Source organism: Pseudophryne corroboree, chromosome 5, assembly GCF_028390025.1.
Source record: "Pseudophryne corroboree isolate aPseCor3 chromosome 5, aPseCor3.hap2, whole genome shotgun sequence".
NCBI lineage: Eukaryota > Metazoa > Chordata > Amphibia > Anura > Myobatrachidae > Pseudophryne > Pseudophryne corroboree.
The window spans coordinates 361,308,164-361,332,540 of NC_086448.1; the positions used below are offsets into that span (position 1 = coordinate 361,308,164).

The 24,377-nt window shown below is 39.3% G+C and overlaps 1 protein-coding gene across 2 annotated transcripts in view; it reads right to left on the bottom strand.

The window, feature by feature from the left end:
* The window catches only part of NR4A3 (nuclear receptor subfamily 4 group A member 3), a 112,132-nt gene that overhangs the window by 36,500 nt on the left and 51,255 nt on the right, over positions 1 to 24,377 (bottom strand). For both annotated transcript variants that reach the window (XM_063922656.1, XM_063922657.1), the window contains exons 4-7: positions 22,796 to 22,925; positions 22,386 to 22,558; positions 4,030 to 4,232; positions 1,055 to 1,233 (exon numbers count right to left, since the gene is read on the bottom strand). In XM_063922656.1, coding sequence (XP_063778726.1) covers positions 1,055 to 1,233; positions 4,030 to 4,232; positions 22,386 to 22,558; positions 22,796 to 22,925 — 685 coding nt within the window. The remainder of the gene's footprint in view (positions 1 to 1,054; positions 1,234 to 4,029; positions 4,233 to 22,385; positions 22,559 to 22,795; positions 22,926 to 24,377) is intronic.

Below are 24,377 nucleotides of genomic sequence, written 5' to 3' on the forward strand. Positions count from 1 at the left end.
GGTTTCACCCATTAGAGAAAAACTTTGCTGTTGTGATCAGGTCTGAATTAGGCCCAAATCAGGTCCAAGTTACCTAATTTTAGCTACTTTTATCAATTTTGCCCAGTGGTGTTCTGAGTGGAAGTGTTAAGGAATTAAAGCCATCTCTGATGTGTTTGATCCGAGCGGCTATATGCTCTACTTTATGCTATTACGGGTCAAATTTAATCTGCCTCACTCTCACTTTTTTATGTAGTTACAGTTATGCCACTTTGTGCTCCCTAACCCCCTTCAACATCCAAGTCACACTTCCCACTCCACAGACATGTTTGACTTCTTGTTATGTCTTCTGACTACAAATATATTTAGAATGAGAAATCTTTACCCACATCTGGGTATGCAAGACCCAGAGAAACTGTGGAATTCACTCCAATTAACTTAGTCTAAAGGTTTACCTAATTGTCAGTACTATTCTCTCTCTTCCTACCAGGATTTTGAAAATTTTGAAGTCATCTGCATTACAGGAGGTTCACCTTAAATTTATGCACAGAGCCTATGTTTCTCCTGCACAATGGCAGCATATGATCCCGGGGACAGATGCCTACCTCCTTAAGGGGTACATTTACTAAGCAGTGATAAGAGCGGAGAAGTGAGCCAGTGGAGATATTTCCTCATCAACCAATCAACAGCTCTGTATCATTTTATAGTATGCAAATTATAGATGTTACTTCAGTGCTGATTGGTTGCCATGGGCAACTTCTCCACTGACTCACTTCTATGCTCTTATCTCTGCTTAGTAAATGTACCCCTAAGTGTAAAGTGTCACTATTTGCAAATTAAATTATGTTACTTATTTCTGACCCAGCTACATCTATGCCGGCTATAATGCAAACCACTGCTTTATTTAGCTCATTTTCTGGATACCGATTCTCCCATTGAACCCTATGGCTCACTTGTCCCTTTCCTTACCTATACTCTCCAAATTTGGCAATGCTCATTGTTCCCTCAAATACCTTGCCATCCACATACCCATCCATATGCACAGTTTAAACCCTGTTAACTTTACGATACTTACCAGTAACAAGACACACAGCTGATAGACAAGCTACAGTTGAGATATCAAGGTTAAGGCTCTGTAAATGTAATGAAAAATTTCTAATTGATTCCAACCATTCTCCAAATCCACGAAGGCACTGAAGTCTATGCAGCACAAGTCCATTACAAAACACAAATTCATCTGCAGAAACATTTGACCTGGATATAGATAGAAAAACAGTTAAAAAAAATTAACACATTTTTTACTTAATAAATCGGGGAAAAAAAACAGTCTACATCTGTTCCAGGTTGTGATGGAGTCTATTTCATACTATCCAAAGTTCAAATTTAACTACATGATACACTACATGATAAGTAACCAAATATACCAAACTTAACATATGCAACAAAATAAAATAAAAAGGTAAGCCATTTTATGCAAAAATATTTTTTAGAACAGTATCCTTTAAATTGTATGTAACGATAATCACAGCAATGCTGTGAGTTATAGTGAGGTGAGATGCACATCCCAGCTGGGAGCTTCCAGCCTGACTTAGTATGCCAAGAGTGTTGATGCCCACTTTGAGATGTATCCTATCAGGTATGTGCGTAGAGCCTGTCTATCCGTGAGTGCTGAATGTAGAAGGACACAAGAGCTATGACTGATGTGAAAGAAGGGCAAGTGTAGTAACCCTGGTAGTTTAGAGGCAGGAGAGTGAGAGAGGGCCTATTTATTGACAGATAAAAAGCCTTATTGCCAACGAAAAGGTCTTGTCATCAATTTGCCCAATATGAAAAAAATGGTTATCACCATATTTGGATGGCAATAATAAATTGCAATAATAAAAAAAAATGCTTTATTCTAAATAAAAAAATAATCAAATTAAATAATCTATCTATCTAAATATCTCTCTCTCTTTTTTTTTAATCTACTTTTATTCTTACTACAATTTGGAACTCAATAATAAACAGGACCAAGAATGGCAGTCCCATTCAGCGAGAGTGTCATCTTTGGGTATTTAATATGTGGTATGCAGGTACCTATATCGTGAGTTCTGCAACAAACAACTCTTTTGGAGAGAAATGTTATTTTGAAAAAGGTGATTGTTCATTTCATCAAAAAGAGAAAGTCTGACACTCACTGATTTCATAGATGTGAATGTGCTACGCTACTATAACTGTTTCTGCATAATAGTCTTGATATTAATCCTACATGTGCCGAATCACCTTTATAAAATCTCCAGCTATAGGTGACAAAGAGTATGTACACACCCCCTTCTACATATGGAAAATGGATTTAAATACAAGACTATGAAAGGATTCTGAGCAAAGGGAATGAGACACATGACAAATATCATTTTGCATTTCTAATCTCTGACACTACTATATAAGGACTTTTACAGTATTTTAAATACACTGCTTACTTTGTATGTTTAAATCAATCCTACATATGACCCTAATATAGTATTCCCTTGTTTTCTGAAATCTGTAACTTGGTATTATTATTTTTCAATAATTCAGAACAAACTTCATGCAACATGAAAGCGCCGGTTTATGTTTCAAAAACATGGACACCTTTCTCTGTCCATCTGTCCTACTCTATCTGAGTGTTTATATGCCCTACATATAGGTTTGCTCTTCCTTTCACTTAATTTTCTAACTTTTGTCTTTTGCCTTATTTGTTTGTCTTAAGTTTTTTCCTATTATTCCCACGTGTGCCAATCTTAACTTATTATCATTGTATCAGGTTTTTATTGCTTTTACATGTATATTGTACACTATCACTCAAAAGTTTTAGAACACACCATATTTACAGTTTACAGTTAAATATATTGGACTGGACTGCACACCCGAGCTACTTATAATGGGGTGTGTGCTACCTAGCTGAGACTTAGGGCCTAATCCAGATATGATCGCAGCAGCAAATTTGTTAGCTAATGGGCAAAAATATATGCACTGCAGGGGTAGGGGGGGGGGGGCAGATATAACATGTGCAGAGGTTAAGAATAAAAATTTTAGGTTAGAGAAAAATGTAAAAAAAAGTATGTACATTTCAGTTATTAAAATGGTCTTTTTCAGGGAAAATTTAATGGTTTAAGAACATATAGCTATTCTACAGCAATGGAAGTAAATTGAGCCTTGAAAGATGATGCAAATATGTCTTACACATGTCTGGTCCTGTCTCTTCCTAGTTGGTCAAGGGTTTATACTAAAAGATAATGAGCCAAAGTATACTTTTAGGTTATGTCAGAACTACGTTGGAGGAAAAGAAAAATACTGTAGGTTACAAATCATGGAATGGCCACCAATCTCCAGACTTAAACCTTATTGATCTGGTTTTGGGAAGAACTGGACAGAAAAGTGAAAGCAAAACAACTATAGGTTGAACATATTTGTAGGAACTGTTACAACAGTGTTGGGAAGAAATACTAGAACAGTGGTTTTTAAACTTGGTCCTCAGGACCCCCAAAAGTTCATGTTTTCCAGATCTCACAAAATCACAAGTGAAATAAGTAGTTCTACCTGCGGATCTTTTAAAATGTGACAGTGAGTAATGAGTACACTTGTGCACCTGCTAGGTCACCTGGAAAACATGAGCGGTTTGGGGTCCACAGGACCGAGTTTGAGGACCTATGCTCTAAAACATTATTTTATTTCCATAGTAGAAAGAATGTCTCAAGTGTCTTGAACAGTTATATCTGCAAAAGACGGCTACTTTGATGAGTCAAAAATGTAGATACAATTTTGTTAAAAGCTGGAAAAAAATTAAATCTGGACAAACTTTTGACCAGTAATATGTATGGCTGTCATTGTAAAATATTCTTATTTCTATGCTTAGACTCTTCAAAGAGTAAGAAGCATGAGAAAAAAAAGGTTACATTTAACAATGTACAATTTGGCATTAACATTCTGCATGTGCTTAAATGGAAAAGAAAAAAAAATATATATATAATGTTTGGTTTCATTCAACCTACAAATGCAATAAGAAAGAATAATTATGAAGTGATAGAGTACCTGATTGAAAGCCTTAATACAAAAAGGTCAAGAAATGTTGTTTCAATCAATAATGTCTGATCATCTTTTTGAAGTGCTGCAAATCCAGGAAGTTTTTCTGACCATTTTTTAGAGATTTCAATGGAGATAGTAAGAAGATTGTAGAATTGTTGAATACATTCCGTATCTGTGCCTGCAGCAGCCTGGCCAGTATCAGCAGAGTACTATGTATAAAACCATACAAATACAAATTTGTTATTTGAATAATTATTATTGATTTTCAAATGTAGAAGAAACTGGCTAAATTAATATATTTCATACATTACACTAATAGGAAAATATCAAATATATATATATATATATATATATAAAACTAAAAATGTATTTTAGATATGTGCTGTTTGACTTTAGTAAAAGGATAAAAAGGTAGGTTAATTACAACAGTTGCTTTCAGACAAATTCTTGTATAATATCATAAAGACATTAGTGGATGACAGGTTTAATCTAACCTCAATTCAATTGAAGAGTGAACATAAAATAGCAATTGGTCCCTTGGCTAAATGAACAGTCAATATGCAGCACAGTAACTTTACGGAAAGTGGATATGGAGCATGGACACAACAGGAATCTTGCTCTTTCCATGCTTTATTAATTTTCACAGTCCTTTGACAATTCGACCCCTGACAATGGGAATCAGTGTTATATTATTGTATAGTCTCTTTGCTTTCTTTCACTGCATAGTGATCAAAGAGGAGGTTAACTGCAGGGTTAATAACAGCGAGTACTTGTAAATAAACATGAGTGATAATGTAACCGAGCAAGAAGGCACCTTTTTGTAAAGAACTATTTCCACTGGTGTTAAAATTCAGAAGTGGAAAATCTAAAGTGCCAAATGTAAATGAAACTGAGTTATTTAATCATATAAACTGCAACATATATAACAAGACATTTTAATCTGTAAGCTGTAGTTTGTACGATCAACGTTAGTTGTAAATTCAAACAAAACCTGCCTTAATAGATTTCAGCTACTGCCTTTAGAAAAAGGTTTCTGAATTGTATTTCATAATGGATTAGCAAGCATTTATTGACAAAATTGGCTTTATGAGCTTAATTATTCAAATTTTCCCACCAGACAAGTGGACATGTTGCACATAGCAACCAATCAAGTTCTAGCTACCATTTTATAGACTGTACATGATAAATGACAGCAGCATCAGCATACCTCCAAACATGACCCTCTCCAGGAGGGACACAATGCTCTTTTCCTGGACTTGCCTCTTAATGTATGATTTCCATCACCTGTGGTGAAACATCTTTCTTATCAAATAACTAGTTCAACACAGGTGATGGCAATCATACAGTAAGAGGCAAGTCCAGGAACAGAGTATTCTGACCCTCCTGTATGGGAGGTATACATCTAATTGGTTGCTGTGGGAAGCAGCTCCCCTTGTCTTCTTTACACAGTGTTATAAATTTCCCATTGGATCCATAAGGTTACTTTGTTCAGTTAAACCGGTGACGTTTTCAGGATCTCTGTCTGTGGAAGCAGGTGGGATAATTACTGATCAATCAAAATAGATTAACTCATCTGTGCGTGATAAAAAGAAAATCCACAAAACAAGACCTGATAGTGGTGCTTGAGGACTAGAGTAAGGAGCCCCTGATTTACACAAGCTGCTAAAAAAGTTAATGATATTTGCTTTGCAATCTCAACTGCATGTGAGTGAAGCTCCCTGGTGAGCTGTCTCAAACTGAGATTAAAGGAAATTGTGTGTTAATCAAAATGCATTGCTTATATTTTTTTGTTTGCTTATTGGGGGTACACGTGTATATGCAGAGAAAGGAAATAAATAAAAAAAAGTTATACTGTTAAATCTAAGTATAAACCTATTCTGTCATTCCAAGAAAGGTATGAAAATAAGTTTAATTTAAGAAAGTGCAGCACAAACACACATATTTCTGCAAATGCATCCATTATTACACGGTAGCAATGGATTTGAAGATGAAAAAAACGTGGAATCTTCTGAGGAAGAAGTTAGGTGGGTCAGGCACAGCAAGGTGTTCCTTGCTGTGTGAGGATCAGGCAGAGGAGTGTGCACATAAATATATGTTTTGTGGAATAAGAGTATTTCACCAAGCTGAAGGAGCTGAGGACCATTTAAGGAGGCATTATTTAAAAATTATTATGGGGTCTATTCAATTGATCAGACAACTCAGAAAAACGTCTTTTAACGACTTTTTTAGGTCGAATCAGGATTCGACATATTCAAATCACTTGCCGTTTTTCCGACTTGTCGAAATACATGTGGATCGGCGGATAAGCCGCGGATGCATATATTCTGTCAGATTTGCGGGCATTTTCGTCAGGTTTTTGGCCTGTTTTCGACAATGCTGATCCGACTTTAAAAAAGTCGGATCGGCATTGTCGAAAACGGGCTAAACCTGTCAAAATTGCCTGTATTCCGACACCAACTGAATACACCCCTAAGTTGTCAAAAAATTCATATTTCTTTACTTTCAGTATGACATATGTTTTAACCCACCAACTTTAATTCCTAGACACTTTTCTAATGATTTTAATAAAACATTCACAGACTGAATTAGAATCAGTCACAATTTAGTGTCTCATCACAGGTTTAAACCTACAGTTTAAACCTCCACTTATACTAATTGGTTTATTCTTTATCATATAGCTTTTACTAGCGATGTTTAAACAAATTTTGTATTTATTTGCTTATTTTTTGCATATGCGAGACAGGGAGTCGTTTATGTTGAATTAAAGAGGTTTCTGTAGTTTAATAGATGTCTAATGACAAATGCATAAAATAAATGGTTTATAACATACAGTAGGAGCAAGTGGGACGTACAATGTGCAACACCCCTTGCACCCAGATTAGACTCCAGTGTGCGACTGCCAGTGCCATTACACCTATACCTGCTGCAGGCGGCCATCTATAATGATACTTTTGGAAAGATGGCACTGGAGCATTAAATCCAAATACTCTAGCACTGTGCAATAGGTTTTTTGAGCATATGCACATGAGCCATCAGTTTGCAAAATATAATCTGAAGATACAGTAGCTACCAGCCACAGGTATGGGAGGGGGGGGGGGATGGGGGTGGTTTCTGCATGGTGGGTGGGGGCCCATTGTACAAAGGCCTACCATGGGTTGATACGCCTCTACTGTGACGTATACTGCACCTGGTGTACATACACATGCAACTGTTTATTCCAGTGGATGCATATTAAGCGCTGCACATAGGTGCAAATACACCGTTTTTGTATGTAGCGTAACAGTTTTCATCTATAATCTACGCTATGCTGTCTCTTATCATAAACTAGTTTTAATAAAAACAATAGAAATAGTGGCAGCACACTAACAGACAAACACAAATAAGCATACTGTACAGTTGCTCAACTAATCTATAGAGAAAAAACATACATTGAAACATGCACTCCCTGTTTGAATTTTTTGGTCATTTATACTGTTTATTTATATATTTCTTTTTATAGTTTATTTACACCCACATACAACACACACTAGATCCCACCTACAATTTAATTTTCTGTTAATTATAGCCACTGCAACTGATCATGCAACTAATGTGAACTGTTATACCATCCTTTCACCATTCTTTTCACACTCCCAAGTCAAACAGAAAAAGAGGAAGCATCTGACAGTTTGCTAATTAATCTATAACGTAGAGGTGGTGTTATAGGCCCTACACACTGGCCGATACCACTGAAAGATATGAACGATCTTGTTCATTATCTTTCAGTGTGTATGCACCAACGATGAACGATGCGCGGCCCCGCAATCGTTCATCGTTGGTGCCGGCTCGTTTATACATGCAAGCCAATATGGACAAGCTCGTCCATATTAGCATGCACTGCTATAGAGCCGAGTGACGGGGCTTCACTCACCCCGTCACCCCACCACCACCACCACCACTGCCGGGTCGCCTGTGGGCTGTATCGGCCGTCGGGCACCTCGCCCGTCAATCGCGTAGTGTGTAGGGGCCATTAGATTCTTGCACTTCACCCAGCAAATTGAGAGTGTCGAGGTCAGGAAGTTACCGTCCCAGCAAATCCACTCACACTGGTCCCATAATTTTGTCTGCTGGTGTATAGCAGACACTGAGAATTTACCAAATTAGCAAAATGTATGGCTGATGATTTCAACCATCCAAATATACAAAAATATATACCTATAATATGAAAAGGAGATTTATTGTAAGACTTACCATGGTTAAATCTCTTTCTGCGAGGTACACTGGATTGCACAGGGAATAGCATTGTGGTGTAGAATTGGATCTTGATCCGAGGCACCAACAAGCTAAAAGCTCTGACTGTTCCCAGGATGCACCGCACCGCCTCCTCTATAATCCCGCCTCCGTGCACAGGTGCTCAGTTTTGTTAACCAGTCTAATGCAGTAGCAGGTAAAGAGACGGTAGATGTTAGTCACATAGAACCACGTTCTCATGACAGTAGAAGGGACCAGCGGCTAATGCCATACAAACCCAAAGAAGCTAAGTGCGTCAGGGTGGGCGCCCTGCGGAATCCAGTGTACCTCGCAGAAAGAGATTTAACTATGGTAAGTTTTACCATAAATCTCCTTTTCTGCAGCGGGGTACACTGGGATTCCACAGGGAATAACATCGGGGATGTCCTAAAGCAGTTCCTCATGGGAGGGGACGCACTGTAACGGGCACAAGAACCCAGCGTCCAAAGGAAGCATCCTGGGAGGCGAAAGTATCAAAGGCATAGAACTTGATGAATGTGTTCACAGAGGACCACGTAGCCGCCTTGCACAATTGTTCAGCGGACGCGCCATGGCAGGCCGCCCAAGAAGGTCCAACAGACCAAGTAGAATCGGCCTTGATAGAAGCAGGAGCTGGGAGACCAGCCTGCACATAAGCTTGTGCAATCACCATTCTAATCCATCTGGCCAAGGTTTTGCTTGTTTGCAGGCCAGTCACATTTGAAAACCAAACAGTACGAAGAGGGAATGTGACCTCCTGATAGAGGCAGTCCTCTCCACATATATACGAAGAGCCCGTACCATATCCAAAGACCGCACTTTGGAGGACAAACCAGAAAAGATAAAGGCCGGAACCACAATCTCTTGGTTAAGGTGGAAAGATGACACCACCTTAGGCAAATAACCAGAACTGCCCGGTAATGGTGAAATATCAGAAAGAGTGGACGACATGACAAGGCGCCTAGGTCCGACACCCTACTAGCAGAGGCAATAGCTAAGAGAAACAGGACCTTAAGCGTAAGCCATTTCAGGACCACAGACTCAAGAGGTTCAAATGGAGACTGGATTGGGAGGAGGAAAGCACATGCTTTGAGTGCCCCTTGGCACCAGAGGGCTGTGGTGTAGGCTTCTGTTTAACCAAAGATTTATTCAAAATCTGTATCTGGGCAGGCGGATTTGCTACAGGGACAATTTGTGGCTGTAATGGCACAGGTAGTCCCACAGGGGGCATGACGTGTTACCAATGTATTTAACATACAGGAGAAGGTAGCCCAGGGTGGCTCTTGATTGGCCACAGGAGCTACAGGGGGAGTGGGAGAGATATGGGACCCAGCACCCACGTCCCCAGCAGCAGTTTTCCCCCCTGGTAAATCCGTGGGATCAGCACTGCCTGAGCCAGGAGCGTCGATGGAATTCCCGCCCTGTGTGGCAGACATTATGAGGAATGTAGCCGTGGGGCTCACAGTACAATATAGCCAGACAATAAGAATACTGTATACCAATCCCCTGATTTATGTGCTAATAAAAGCAGGACACAAACGGAGAATTAAATCAGTATGGGGTGACTGAAATACACAGAAAAATACACTGAGCTGTATAGACTGTGTAGCACTATATATATATATATATATATATATATATATATGATGTGGACCCTAATGCACTAATCCTCTCAGGGCACAGAATATAGTATGGTGGGCAGTACGGATGGTGTAATGGTTAGCATTACTGCCTCACAGCACTGAGGTCATGGGTTCAGTTCCCACCATGGCTCTACCTGTGCGGAGTTTGTATCTTCTCCCCGTACTTGTGTGGGTTTCCCCTGGGTACTACGGTTTCCTCCCACAATCCAAAAATATACTGAGAGGTCAATTGGATCCCAACAAAAAAAATTAACCCTAGTATGAATGTGTGCACGTGTACATGTGGTAGGGAATATAGATTGTAAGCTCCACTGGGGCAGGGACCGATGTGAATGGCCAAATATTCTCTGTAAAGCGCTACGGAATATGTGTGCACTATATAAATAACTGGTAATAAATAAATAATAAATATAGTGATAGCAAGGGTGTGATACACTAAATGAAAACACACAGCAGCTATAGGCACACTCAGTCACAAACACAATGCAGATATAAAGTGCACAACAATAATACTGCACTGGACAGGCAAATTACATATGACAATAGATATGTATATGCAGAGAGATATAACAATGCACAGTAATACTGGATGTATATCACAGAATAATTGTACCACCTATTCTGTTATAATTACACTTGTTCTTAACTAACGCTGTCTAAACGACATGTAGAATACTCAAGTGACTGTAAAAGCACGGCGCTGTGACAGGCGGCTTTACAGAGGAGACATCAACCCAGCAATCCCGTTGCTATAGAAATGGCGCCAGATCTCTGCAGGGAGTGAGGGAGAAAGTGAAAGCAGCTCCAGGCCGGGAACACCTGCGGAAGATGGCGCCAGTGGGGTCTATTTACTAAGCCTTGGGTGGAGATAAGTACCAGCCAACCAGCTCCTGACATTTTTCAAACCCAGCCTGTAACATGACAGGAGCTGATTGGCTGGTACTTTATCTCCATCCAAGGCTTAATAAATAAACCCCAGAGAGTCTATATTTTTCACTAGGGACCCCTTAGAGTGATCAGGTTCACTGTGGGCAACCCACAGGGAATGGTGACTACAATTATCCACATTAGGCAACAGCTGACAGTACAGTCGCTTGCCACAGCAATCACGACAAAAAAAACTGTTCAGCAACATACTGTATAACTAGTTGGTTAAGGCTGGTAAGCAAATGAGTAGCGCTAAGAACAAGCTGTCAGCATAAGTCCTAAACACAACAAAGGCAAACAAATAACCTAATGCTTAGCTTTAGACAGGCTTAAATCGAGATTGTATGATATATCACGTGCATACATCCAACCAACTATGCAGTCACTCTTCACATGAATTGTCTAAATGTAACAATACAATAACCCACACTGTCTAAGAGATTCCACTGGCTGGGTGTAATAGTGAAGAAGGTTATATAAGACTTGGCCCAAGGTATGATTCTGTATGTTAGACTTGGCACCAGATATAAACATGTACATTATAATTGCCATCATACATTTTTCTGTATATTATTAGAGACACAAGAAATGGTTCTGCATATTAGTCTTAGTGCCGCCCAAGTCCGACGTCCATGCGGGTTGCCAGCCGAACTCAGACTTTTTTTAAAGGGGCAATCACTTACAAGGCATGGTTTTGGCTTGTAAGTGATTGCCCCTTTAAAAAAACATCCGAGTTCATCTGGCGACCCGCACGGCTGCCAGACTCGGGCGGCATTACATCCCGCGCAGTTGTCACTCTATAATAGGCTTTGGAACCAGCTATTGCTCTGCATATTATACTCAATGGGTATAATTCTGAATTTTAGACTACCCAAAATATTTGTCTCTAAAAATTATACATTCTACTAGTCATTGCTCTTCATATTGTATGTTACACCAAATATAATTTACCCTATTGCACCAGGTATTACTCAGTATACAAAGGATTTTAAGGTTTGGTGTTGCCTCATGGATGTTGAACGTATTTGTTAAGACTTTCTCATACTGTAAGTGCCTCAGGACACTTACAATATGACCTGTTAGCTCTTTACTGAACTGAGTCCCAACCAACAATCTGCAGAGCAGGCATATGCAGTAAACTCTGGTTCATACATATGTAGCAAAGAAAGCTTTTTGGGGCATGAGGCACTGAGAAAAACTTGGTGTCTTATCTACAGCAGTTGTTGCTGTTTTAGGGCCAGATGTACTAAGCCTTGAAAAGTGAAAAATGTCACAATGATAAAGTGCCAACCAATCAGCTCATAACTATCATTTTTCAAACCCAACCTTTAACATAACAGTTAGGAGCTGATTGGCTGGTGCTTTATCACCATGAAATGTATCACTTTCAATGCTTAGTACATCTCCCCCTTTATGTGTGTATGCACATCTTTTTTAGCTGCATTGGTGAAGGGGCATTGTTAAATAAAATATATATAAAATAGACGTTATGGTAAGAACTCACCGTTGATAACGTAATTTCTCTTATGTCCACAGGTATCCACAGGATAACATTGGGATATGCCGGAGCGACAGCGGAAATGGCACCAATACGGTCACAAGCTTTCTGGCCTCCCAGGATGCATCGGGGCTTCACCATATAATCCCGCCTACTGACTCAGTCAAATCAGTTCTTTCCACAGCGGTTAGGCAGGAGCATCAGGTAGAAACCTATTTAGGCGATAAGAACACACATGCACACCCTTCCATACAAGAGGGAAGAGGTTTAGTGATTGTTAAGATCCTCAAATCAGGTGCGTCAGGGTGGGACCCCTGTGGATACCTGTGGACATAAGAGAAATTACGTTATCAACGGTTAGTTCTTACCATAACGTCTATTTCTCTGGCTGGGTCCACAAGTTATCCACAGGATAACATTGGGATTCCCAAAGCCAGTTTTAGTGGTGGGGACGCACCTGTTTACACAGGAGGACCTTTCGCCCGAAGTCTGCGTCATGAGAGGCAAAAGTATCCAAGGCATAATGTCTAATGAATGTGTTTATGGAAGACCATGTGGCTGCCTTACAAATCTGTTCTGCTGAAGCACCCTGTTGTGCTGCCCATGAAGGACCTACCTTACGTGTAGAGTGAGCAGAGACATTAGCCAGAGTTGGGAGATCTGCATGAGAATAAGCTTCTGATATTAGCATTCGGGGCCATCTTGCCAGTGTCTGTTTACTAGCAGGCCATCCTCTTCTATGAAATCCGTAGAGGATGAAGAGAGAATCTGTTTTTCTGATGGCACTAGTACGATCTATGTAGATTCTTAATGCTCATGCTACGTCCAGTGACTCTTCTCCCGCAGAAAGTCCAGATACCTGAAAAGCTGGGACTACAATCTCTTCATTAAGGTGAAACTTTGAAACCACCTTCGGAAGATAACCAGATCTAGTTCTGAGAACTGCTCTGTCTGGAAAAAAACTTAGGAAAGGAGACTTACATGATAACGCTCCTAAATCTGACACTCTTCTGGCTGACGCCATTGCCAGTAGAAAAAGTACTTTAGCCGTTAACCATTTAAGATCTGCTCTCTTAAGTGGTTCAAACGGAGGTCCCTGAATGAATTTAAGAACTAGATTCAAATCCCAGGGAGCTGCAGGAGGAACAAATGGAGGTTGAATATGTACAACTCCCTGAAAGAAAGTACGTACATCCTGTAAATCAGCAATCTTTCGCTGAAACCATACAGTTAACGCCGATACTTGAACTCTCAAGGAAGCTACTTTCAAACCTTTATCCAATCCTGCTTGAAGGAAATCAAAAATCCTGGATACTTTAAAAGATCTTGGATTCAAACTTTTTACAGTACACCAATGAGTATAGGCTTGCCATATTCTATGATACACATGAGCCGAATAAGGCTTTCTTGCTCTAAGCATAGTTTGGATTACTTGTTTTGAAAATCCTCTAGCTTCTAGGATAGAGGTTTCAACAGCCACGCCGTCAAAGACAGACGATCCAGATGACTGTGACAACAAGGACCCTGCATTAGCAGATCTGGACGTTGAGGGAGCAGTATCGGTGCTTCCACGGACATTCTCAGTAGATCTGTGTACCAATGCCTTCTTGGCTAAGCTGGAGCTATTAGAATTATTGCTCCCTTTGCTTGCATTATTTTTCTCACTACTCTGGGTAATAGAGATATTGGAGGGAACAGATACGCCAGATGAAATTTCCATTCTACTGACAGTGCGTCTACAAGGACAGCTCCGGGATCCTTTGTTCTCGATCGTACTTCGGAACTTTGTTGTTTAGACAAGACACCATGAGGTCTATTTCTGGTAGACCCCATCTGTTCACTATTGTCTGAAACACTTCTGGGTGTAATGCCCATTCGGTTTCCTGAATGGTGTGTCGACTGAGAAAATCCGCTTCCCAGTTCAGTACAGCTGGGACAAATACTGCTGACAATGCTGGGAGATGGAGTTCTGCCCATCTTAGAATGGGAGTTACTTCCCCCATCAATCTTTTGCTGTGAGTTCCTCCTTGATGATTGAGGTACGCTACTGCTGTCGCATTGTCTGAGCGAATCTGGACCGGTCTTCCTTGCAGACTGTCCTTTGCCTGAACTAGAGCCATATAAATAGCCCTTATCTCCAACAGATTTTTTGGCAGGCGACTTTCCCTTACGGTCCATTTTCCCTGGAACCAAAGGCTTCCGAGTACCGCACCCCAGCCTTGCAGACTGGCATCTGTTGTCAGGACTTGCCATTCTTTTATCCAAAAGGGTCTCCCCTTGTTTAAATGGTCTGTCTGTTGCCACCACGCTAGAGACCTTTTTATGTTTACTGGAAACTTTATCATCTGCCTTTTTATCGATGATTTCCGTTCCATTTTGTCAGAATAAGGTGCTGTAATGGTCTGGAGTGGAATTGCGCATATTCCACCATGTCGAAGGTTGATACCATCAGACCCAACAGTCGCATTGCTGCATGGACTGACATTGTCTGGGCGTGCAACGCTTCCTGAGTCATGACCTGCACCGTGACCAACTTTTTCTCTGGTAAGAAAACTCTCTGTAGGTCTGAATCCAATATGGCCCCCAAATGAACCATCCGCTGTGACGGATTCAGAGACGACTTTTCCCAATTTATGAGCCACCTGCGTCTCTGTAAACAAACTATTGTCTGTTGAAGATGGCTCAAAAGTAACTCCTGCGAATGTGCTAGGATTAACAGGTCGTCGAGGTATGGAAATATTCTTATCCCTTGCTTGCGGAGATAAGATGCCATAACCACCATAATCTTGGTAAACACTCTGGATGCTGTTGCTAGCCCAAAGGGCAAGGCTTGGAACTGGAAATGTTCCTGAAGGATGGCAAACTTGAGGTAGCACTGATGAGACCGTGCTATAGGCACATGTAGGTAAGCATCCTGTACATCCAGAGATACCATGTAATCTCCCGGTTCCATAGCCAACATTATGGAGCGTAATGTCTCCATGTGGAACCTTGGGATCCAAATGTATTTGTTTAACATTTTCAGATTGAGAATTGGTCGAAATGACCCATTTGGCTTCTGGATCAGAAATAGATTGGAGTAAAACCCCTGTCCCCTTTGTGATGGAGGTACTGGGACAATCACACCTGACTGCAGTAATTTTTGGACTGCTTCTTGCAGGGCATTGGCCTTCGACTCTATACGAGACAGGCTGGTGCAAAAAAATCTTTGAGGAGGCTGCCTCCTGAATGGGAACCCATACCCCTGAGATACCACCTTCTGCACCCAAGCATCTGTTGTTGACTGTTGCCATATGTGTGCAAAATGAAGGAGTCGGCCCCCAACCCTGAATCCTCCAGGCGGAGGCCCGTCTCTTCAGGCTGATGATTTCTGTTCTGGATTGGAAGCTGGCTTTCTACTGGCCCATTGCTTCCTACCCCTGGCCGATCTATTGGACTGGGGCTGCTTAGACTCCTCTTTAGCTTTTGCTTTGCTTTGCCATCGAAATGGGCAAAAGTTTGAACCCTTAGACTTAGGGTTATAAGTAGCCGGAAATCTGACCTTCTTTGATTCAGCCTCTGATTCTAATATATCAGACAATTGTTTTCCAAACAATATATTACCAATGAAAGGCAATGCTTCCAATTCTTTCTTGGATTCCGCATCTGCTTTCCAGGTACGTAGCCAAACTGCTCTACGTGCGGCTATTGTCAAGGCTGAAGCTTTAGAAGCAACTGTACCCATATCAATTGCTGCTTCTTCCAAGTATTGGGCAGATTGTCTTAAACGACTTAAATGATACTCTTGCTCCCTATTAGAAGAGAGGCCATTCTCTAGTTCCTCTAGCCATTCGCCCATTGCCTTTGCTATCCAGGCCGAAGCCATAGCAGGTCTTACCACTGCTCCTACAAGAGAAAATACATTTTTCAAGAAGCTATCTACCCTTCTGTGACATCATTTAGTGAGGTAGATGACAGTGGTAAAGCAGATTTATGCACAAGTCGCAGTACATGTGCATCTACTTTTGGAGGAACTTCTCTTTTCGAACAATCTGCAGCTGGAAATGGATAATAAGAATCCCATCTTTTCGGAATCTTATACTTTTTACTGGGCGTCGCCCAAGATTCTTCCATCATTTCCGTCAGCTCATCTGACGCTGGGAATTCAGTTTTAACTGACTTTGTTCGTTTAAACACAGGTGCTTTAGACTTTAACACTGCCTTGGCTGGCTCTTCCAAAGAGAGAACAGCCTGTACAGCGTCAATAAGTTCAGCTACATCCTCTGAACTAAAACTCTGCGACTGATCATCATACGGAGTATTTGAATATACTGTATCATCATCTGTTGTATCATCTTGTGTAGTCTGCCACATAGACTTACCTGTCCCTTGGTTACTTGTAGAGGCTACTGGAACCAAGCCGTAGGAAGGAAGCTGCATGTATGGGTTAATAGTGTAACCTAACCTCTGGGGTGGTGCTGCCGGACTTAACCTGTCCGCTATTGAAGACAAAGTCTTTGCAAACATATTCCATGGTGGCTCTACTGGTTGTTGAACCAAATCCTGTTTTTTACTTTGCTGAAAAGCAAAACAGTTCGCACACAACCCCTCATAAGTGACCAACTGGTTCATACCAAATAACCCTGTTTTACAAGAGAAGCATGTTAGGGATGTAGGAGTGCCTGATAAATTCTCCTCGTCACTTTTGCCGCTCACAGACATGGTAATATTCTGTTTATGACTACACAATTTTGTGACTGAAAATCACCTATATATGGATATATAGAAGTGAGATCAATCTGACCACAACCGTGCACCTAAATTGAGGGTCAGAACAGGACACACATACTAGCAGTCAGTCACATGTTAAGGCATTAAATATTGTCATATGAGAATACAACCCCCATAACAACTTACAAGTAAGTAGGAAAATTGTACTTGTGTTTTTAACTGGTTCTTTTCAAACATAACATGCAGAAACAACAGTAATATACAGATCTCATATGCAATATGTACTAAAATTTTAGAATTCATACTAACAAGTAGAGAGAATTTTTAGTACTGTATACCCTTCCTCCATAGAGCGGGATACAGGGAGACTCACCACACTTTCATATCCAAACAAATGCGCTCGCAAGATGCTGAGTGGATTCACACACTACTGGTGTACACTGCAGTTCGGATAACTGATGCAAGACACGGACGCTCAGTGACGGACACGGACGCTCAGTGACGGACACGTGTATGCAGACGCTATGGCCTGCCACTCGGTCTAGGCAGATCTCTAGTGTACACAACCGCAACGTCTAAGCTGCGACCGAGTACCCTCGTGGTAGCATCTGAGACAGAAGTGAGGTCATTCAGTTCATGGACGGGAGACGCGCGGAAACTGGTCATGAACTTGGAGGAGGGATGGCCAGGAGAGCATCTGATTCCCCCCGTTGACTTAAACTTTAAGGATCGCGGCCTCACCCTAGTCCTGGCGCCTATGATCCCTAGAGCGTAGCGCTGTCGCACCAGAGAGTGTTCGGCGCATCAACACACTGTTTGTAGTCTCCACCAATACAGTGTAGCTGTGTCCGGACCCCCCTAGTAAGAGGAAATCCATAGACTTACCTTCCCCCCATGCTCCGGCCACAGCCTGGTTACGTCTGCTGGACCTGCTAGAACATCCGACACAGACGCCCGTCGAGACAGCACTGTACCGCGAAGGTAAGCGTTGTTGCGACCCGGTAGGGAGTTGTTGGAGCGACTCTCTCCAGTATGCGTTTAAGTTGCTGTTAAGAAATGTCGCTCAAGAAAAAAAACATAGTAAGACTATAAAAATAACATAATAAAAGCTTCAGGCTGCTTTATTAACAGCAGCCCTGTGACCATGGTCTGGCTCCTGCCGCACCAAACAAAAAAATGATTTGACTGAGTCAGTGGGCGGGATTATATGGTGAAGTCCCGATGCATCCTGGGAGGCCAGAAAGCTTGTATCCATATTGGTGCCATAATCTACCTGACAAATGGTTATCACTGTTGTATGAGAACTGCAAACACTGATCCACCATTCACCAAATAGGAGGTCCCAAAAACAAATTTGCAATTGACCCATTTTGCCTAAAGCCAGCCTTGGCCTCTACTTATCTAGTGTTCCCACAAATGTACTCTTTTGGGGAATAATACCAGCAACATGGTGACTGTAGAAGCTCTGGGCCCTAAATGGGTATCTCTGTGTCTTGTTGTCATTCCAGCATATATATTTATTGATATAGTATTTTTGACAATTTTGGCCTGATGTAATGTAGTCTGAGTTGGCCGGAGGTGTGGTTTCCTGGCTGAACTCATACATTTTTTTAAAGCGGCAATCATGTACAAGGCAAAACCATGCCTTGTAAATGATTACCACTTTAAAAAAACAACTGAGTTTGGTTGGGAACCCGCACCTCCAGCCAACTTGTACTTCATTAGATCCGTCCCTTTATGTGTCAGATGTTACTCATTTATAATACAGTGTTTGAATATCTTTTATTAATAAATGCAGTAGGAAGTTCTATGCAAATGTTTAAAATCAAAACAAATCTGTTTAATTTGGTTTTGGTAAAAGTTGTTTTGTCAGGTCGTCACAAGGTTTTAAAACTGCTCCAATATAGGGTAGTATATCATAGCATAACTTGACCATAAAAATAGATTGTGTACTGCCACAGAAAATGTTTTCTGTCTGTCTGTCTGTCAGTCTGTCTGTCTATCTGTCTATCTATCTATCGCGCCTTGGTATTATTATACGAGAAATCTCTCACCAATTTGTTCAAAATAAAGTAATTAAATACTACCTTAAAAATGATGCGAGTGTGCTGATTATTCCTTAAACTGTGTTTCTGAGTGCACATAACAAATCAATCCTAAGTACAGATGTACATTTGTAAAACAATTTAACATCAAAACATAATTTAAACAATTCACGTTATAATTATAATTCAGCCTTAAATTGATGAGTTTTTTTTACATATGCAGTATTCATGCCATCAAGTGACCAGAATGGACATTGGCCAGTTCAATTCGTTTTAAAACGAAAACAATGTTTTCACCCTACATGTTTCATCGATAACGACTTCTTCAGGGGAGTCTTAGGAAGAATAAAAATAGGTGTTTCTCTAAATAGAACGTGATTCTCAAAACTATATCATACAACACAATAGTGAAAAACAAATCTCGATAAAAAAAGTTTGTTACAATCTTACAATATTAAAATTACAATCTTAGGCTGTATATTAGTAAAATATACAACATTCCAATATCCAGTAGATCTCCCATGTAACTCTCTAGTGTAGTTACAAATAGTAATGGTATACTAAACTGATGGTTAATTTAAGGACTCCAGATGGTATAGTGGTGTCAATATACAAAAATAAAATTAATGAATAAATAATTAAATAGACCATATATGAGTGCTCACAGAGTTGTAAATAACTGGTGTTGCCTATTTGGATAGTAAAGTAGTATTAATAGGAGACACCAGTCCTATACAAACTCAGTGAGTACTCATATATGGCCTATTTGCTTATTTATTAATTCATTTTATTTTTGTATATTGACACCACCTTACCATCTGGAAACCTTATATTAACCACTATCAATTAATTATGGATGTGGATTGTATATGTACAATTGTTGTTACTCTAAAGAGGGGTACTCACGGAGCGATCGCTGCTTAAAATCTAAGCAATCTGACTAGATTGCTTAGATTTTAAACAGCGATCACTCCATGTGTACCCCTCACAGCGATAGCGATACGCAGCCCAGCGCATCACTATAGCTGGTGCTATACTGTATTAAATCTGAGAGATACTGGATATTGGAATGTTTTATGTTACTTATATACAGACTAAGATTGTAATTACTACCACAAACTGTTAATCAAGATTTGTTTTTCACTATTGTATTGTATGATATAGTTTTGAAAATCATATTCTTGTTACTGTGACACCCATTTTTATTCTTCATAAGACACCCCTGAAGAAGTCGCTATTGACAAAAAGCGTTGAGTCAAAACATCATTGTCGCCGTAAAACAAATTGAACTGGCCAATGTCAAATCTGCTCACTTGATGGCATCCCTATACATAAAACACATCCATTAAAGGATGAATTATAATTATAACTAGTGAATTGTTTGAATTATGTTTTATTGATATTAAATTATTTTACAAATGTACATCTATGCTTAGTATCGATTTGTTAGGTGCACTCAGAAACACAGTTTAAGGAATAATCAGGAACAATCACTCACATCATTTTTTAAGGTAGCAACAACCAATTGGTGATAGATTTCTCATATAATAATACCAAGGTGCTGCCCCAAAATAATCATCCATTATTCCATTAAAATTCCAGGCCCATACTGGCAAAGGGTCACTTTTAGGGAATTTGCAGCCTGATAATACAATAAAATAAGAGTAAACATAATATAAGTATTGGACATTATTGGTATTACAACTTCAATCTAGGGCAATTTAGGGATTTTTCAGATTAAAAATGTATGTACTATATATATATATATATATATATACACACACACACACACACACACACACACACACACACACACACACTGTATACATATTAGAATGTTCTCTCCTTTTTTGCAGGACAACTCTTATACTTATATACTGTATATACAAATGAACAGGTACACTTTCACTTGGAATCAAATCAACAGTGACAGACTGAAACTTTACATAATGTTTAACTCTTTCAATGACAATTTCATTCTGAGCAAATCAACAGGTCTCTTTACTAGTTTAAATAGACACACAAATTACTATCTTTTGTCATCTATCAAAATGTTGAAGGAGATATCTACCATACATACTCATTTAACATAGGCCAACAGAATTGCTAATGTTAATAAATATTTTTATTAAGATCTCTGCAGCTATTGAGATTGGCGGGTAGATTTACTAAAGTTTCCAAAAATGAAATGTGGTGGTCTGTCTGTCTATCATATTCTAGGATGCAATAGAGAAATGATAGACAGAATTTGAGGGCAGATGTATTAAGCCTGGAGAAGGCATAAGGAAGTGATAAAGCAGTGATATGTGCAAGGTGATAAATGCACCAGCCAGTTAGCTCCTAACTGTCGATGTTGCCTATGGCAACATACCAGGTTCTATCTATCATATTCTAGGATGCAATAGAGAAATGATAGACAGAATTTGAGGGCAGATGTATTAAGCCTGAAGAAGGCATAAGGAAGTGATAAAGCAGTGATATGTGCAAGGTGATAAATGCACCAGCCAGTCAGCTCCTAATTGTCGATGTTGCCTATGGCAACATACCAGGTTCTGTCTATCATATTCTAGGATGCAATAGAGAAATGATAGACAGAATTTGGGGGCAATGTATTAAGCCTGGAGAAGGCATAAGGAAGTGATAAAGCCGTGATAAGTGCAAGGTGATAAATGCACCAGCCAGTCAGCTCCCAACTGTCAGTGTGCATAACGGAGCTGATTGGCTGGTGCATTTATCACCTTGCACTTATCACTGGTTTATCACTTCCGTATGCCTCTCCAGGTTAATACATCTGCCCCTTGATTACTTGGCAACACCACCACTTTTCATTTTTAGAAGCTTTAGCAAATCTACCCCTTGGAATATATAGTTTTCCATTATCCCCTGTCTATTGTGGAGAATTTTGGAAGAAGATAGTACAGTCATATCTGTTTAGATTTTGTGTATAGATTTTATTTTGTACCCAAATTCAAGCATTTTGCAGTTTAGTTATAAGTAATATTGGAAAAAATTGTGTTCACTAGATTCTTGTTATATGCTAGCACATTTATGTATAATAAGAGGTTTGCATTTTCTGCAGGAAAAAAAAGATGAAGAATTAAATTTGTTATACACCTGTTAACTGTAAGATTGGTAACAATGTGAGGGGTAACAAATGCATTTATAGGTATGTGGCTCCTTTAATTAATATCAATTCATTGTCCTTGTTCTTATTCTTTAATGTGTTTCACAATTTATCTAAATGTACTGTTATTTCTGATATGGAATTATTGATACATTTAATGATCTTACTGTAGAGTAGTCGAGGTCCCTGGGTGTAGAGTCTACTAACGCTTGGACCAGAGCATCTAACATGCTGACTGGAGGAGATGACAGAGTCGGCTGAGATGATTCTTGATGAGAGGGGCTCTTTGGTTTTGAAGGCAGTCTTCCTCTTCTTCCTTTAAGACTATCTGTTCTTACCACTAAGTGAATTTATAAAATATACCACAATCAAATATATTTGCTGTAATAAAAACATAACTTGTAGATTTTAACAATACTTTTTATTAAGATTTATCATTGCAGATATATTATGTGACGTATTTAATTTGAAAAATAAAACAAACCCAATGCAAATATTTAAGCATTTTCATACAATAAAAGTACATGCATATTAATTCTATTCAATTTATTGACTACTGCATTCCAACAACTCTTACCTTCTTTAACCATGCCAACACTAAGACATTTTTGAAATCTGCAATACTGACAACGATTCCTTCGTCTTTTGTCCACGGGACAGGATTTACTTGCCAAGCAAACGTATTTGGCATGTTTCTGTACTGTTCTCTAAGAAATATATAGAATAGAATACTAATTGAAACAAAAGCAAGAGACGCTGATAAAACAAGGCATGCAATCTACCATTCAATAAGCAAACAATGCAATTTGTATTATTAGATAAAATTAATTTCCTAACACAGTAGCCTGCAGGAAGATAAAATGTATTAGAGCTTGCTGCTGTCATTGAAATTATCAACAATGAGTTTGAGAAAAGTCATTGGAACAACAAATTTAAATTGTAAAATTGCATCTGAAATTACCAGTCATTACATTATACCATTTGGAATTCTCATCTTAAAAACCTTTCCCAAGGGGATTTATTTGGTGGGGTGGTATGTTTATGTCTGAGTACAAGCACTTTTTTATTTCAATTTATTTGCTTGTTATTTGTTATATTTTTACAACAGTTCAATTTAAACAAGAGTAAATGTACTGTATTTATCTTATTTTACGTGCTAAAGCCAAGTTTCTATTTAGCTAGTTACATAATTTTTGTTAAACGATCAAAAGTGATTTTGAAAAAAATGGACAGGTACAAAGCAAAAAAGTAAAAAATATATAAAAATGCATTTATTGCGTTAATGCTTTATTTCTATCAAATTTAGTATGTTTAATCTATTTGTTAAACGTTAACAGGTTTCTATCCTGGTACCCTGTGTAAATCACCCTTTATATTTCACAAGTAATAAAATTACGTATCTATATGGTACACATATCCTGCCATGTGAGAAATTGTGATCTGTAGAGTTAAACAGCAGAATATGTAGAGAGCTATCTGAAGAAAAAATGTTTTATTTCTGTACAAGCATCTGTTTACTGCAGTGGGAGTGTGCATGAAAGTGTCTGAGTTCTGCCTCTGTCTATTACTACACCAAGCCTGTTCGCAGATAGAATGATTTAGGCATACTGTAAAATGCATAAGGAAAACAACTGGTAAAATCATACACAGTAACCAGTCAACATATGCTCCTTCTCAATGACAAACACTAGTTCTGGCCCTACATGTCTGGACAGCTAGAATTATTTGTTGACCAAATTGGTCATTATTCCTACAGTTCAAGCTTGTACCAGATGGTAAACTAATTTGTGAATGGCTTTAGGGCAATAACAGTTTGAATTAATGATCGCCAAAATAAAAAAAATGTATAATATTGTACACATCTCCTAGTTAGGGACACACAGGTCACCTACAGAAAGTGACACATACAGTGAGAAATTTATGAAACCTTCTAAAGAGGACAAGTTGAGTAGTTGTCCATAGTAACCAATCAGCTTTTAGCTACCATTTATCAATTAGATTCTATGAAATGAGAGTTAGCCACTGATTGGTTGCTATGGGCAACTTGTTCATGTCCTCCTACAAAGGTTTGCTATATCTTTCAAAAGTCTTTTATGGAGCTATGGAAAGGGATTATCAATAATATAGCAACATCTGGCTAAAGTATGTGAATGTGAGAA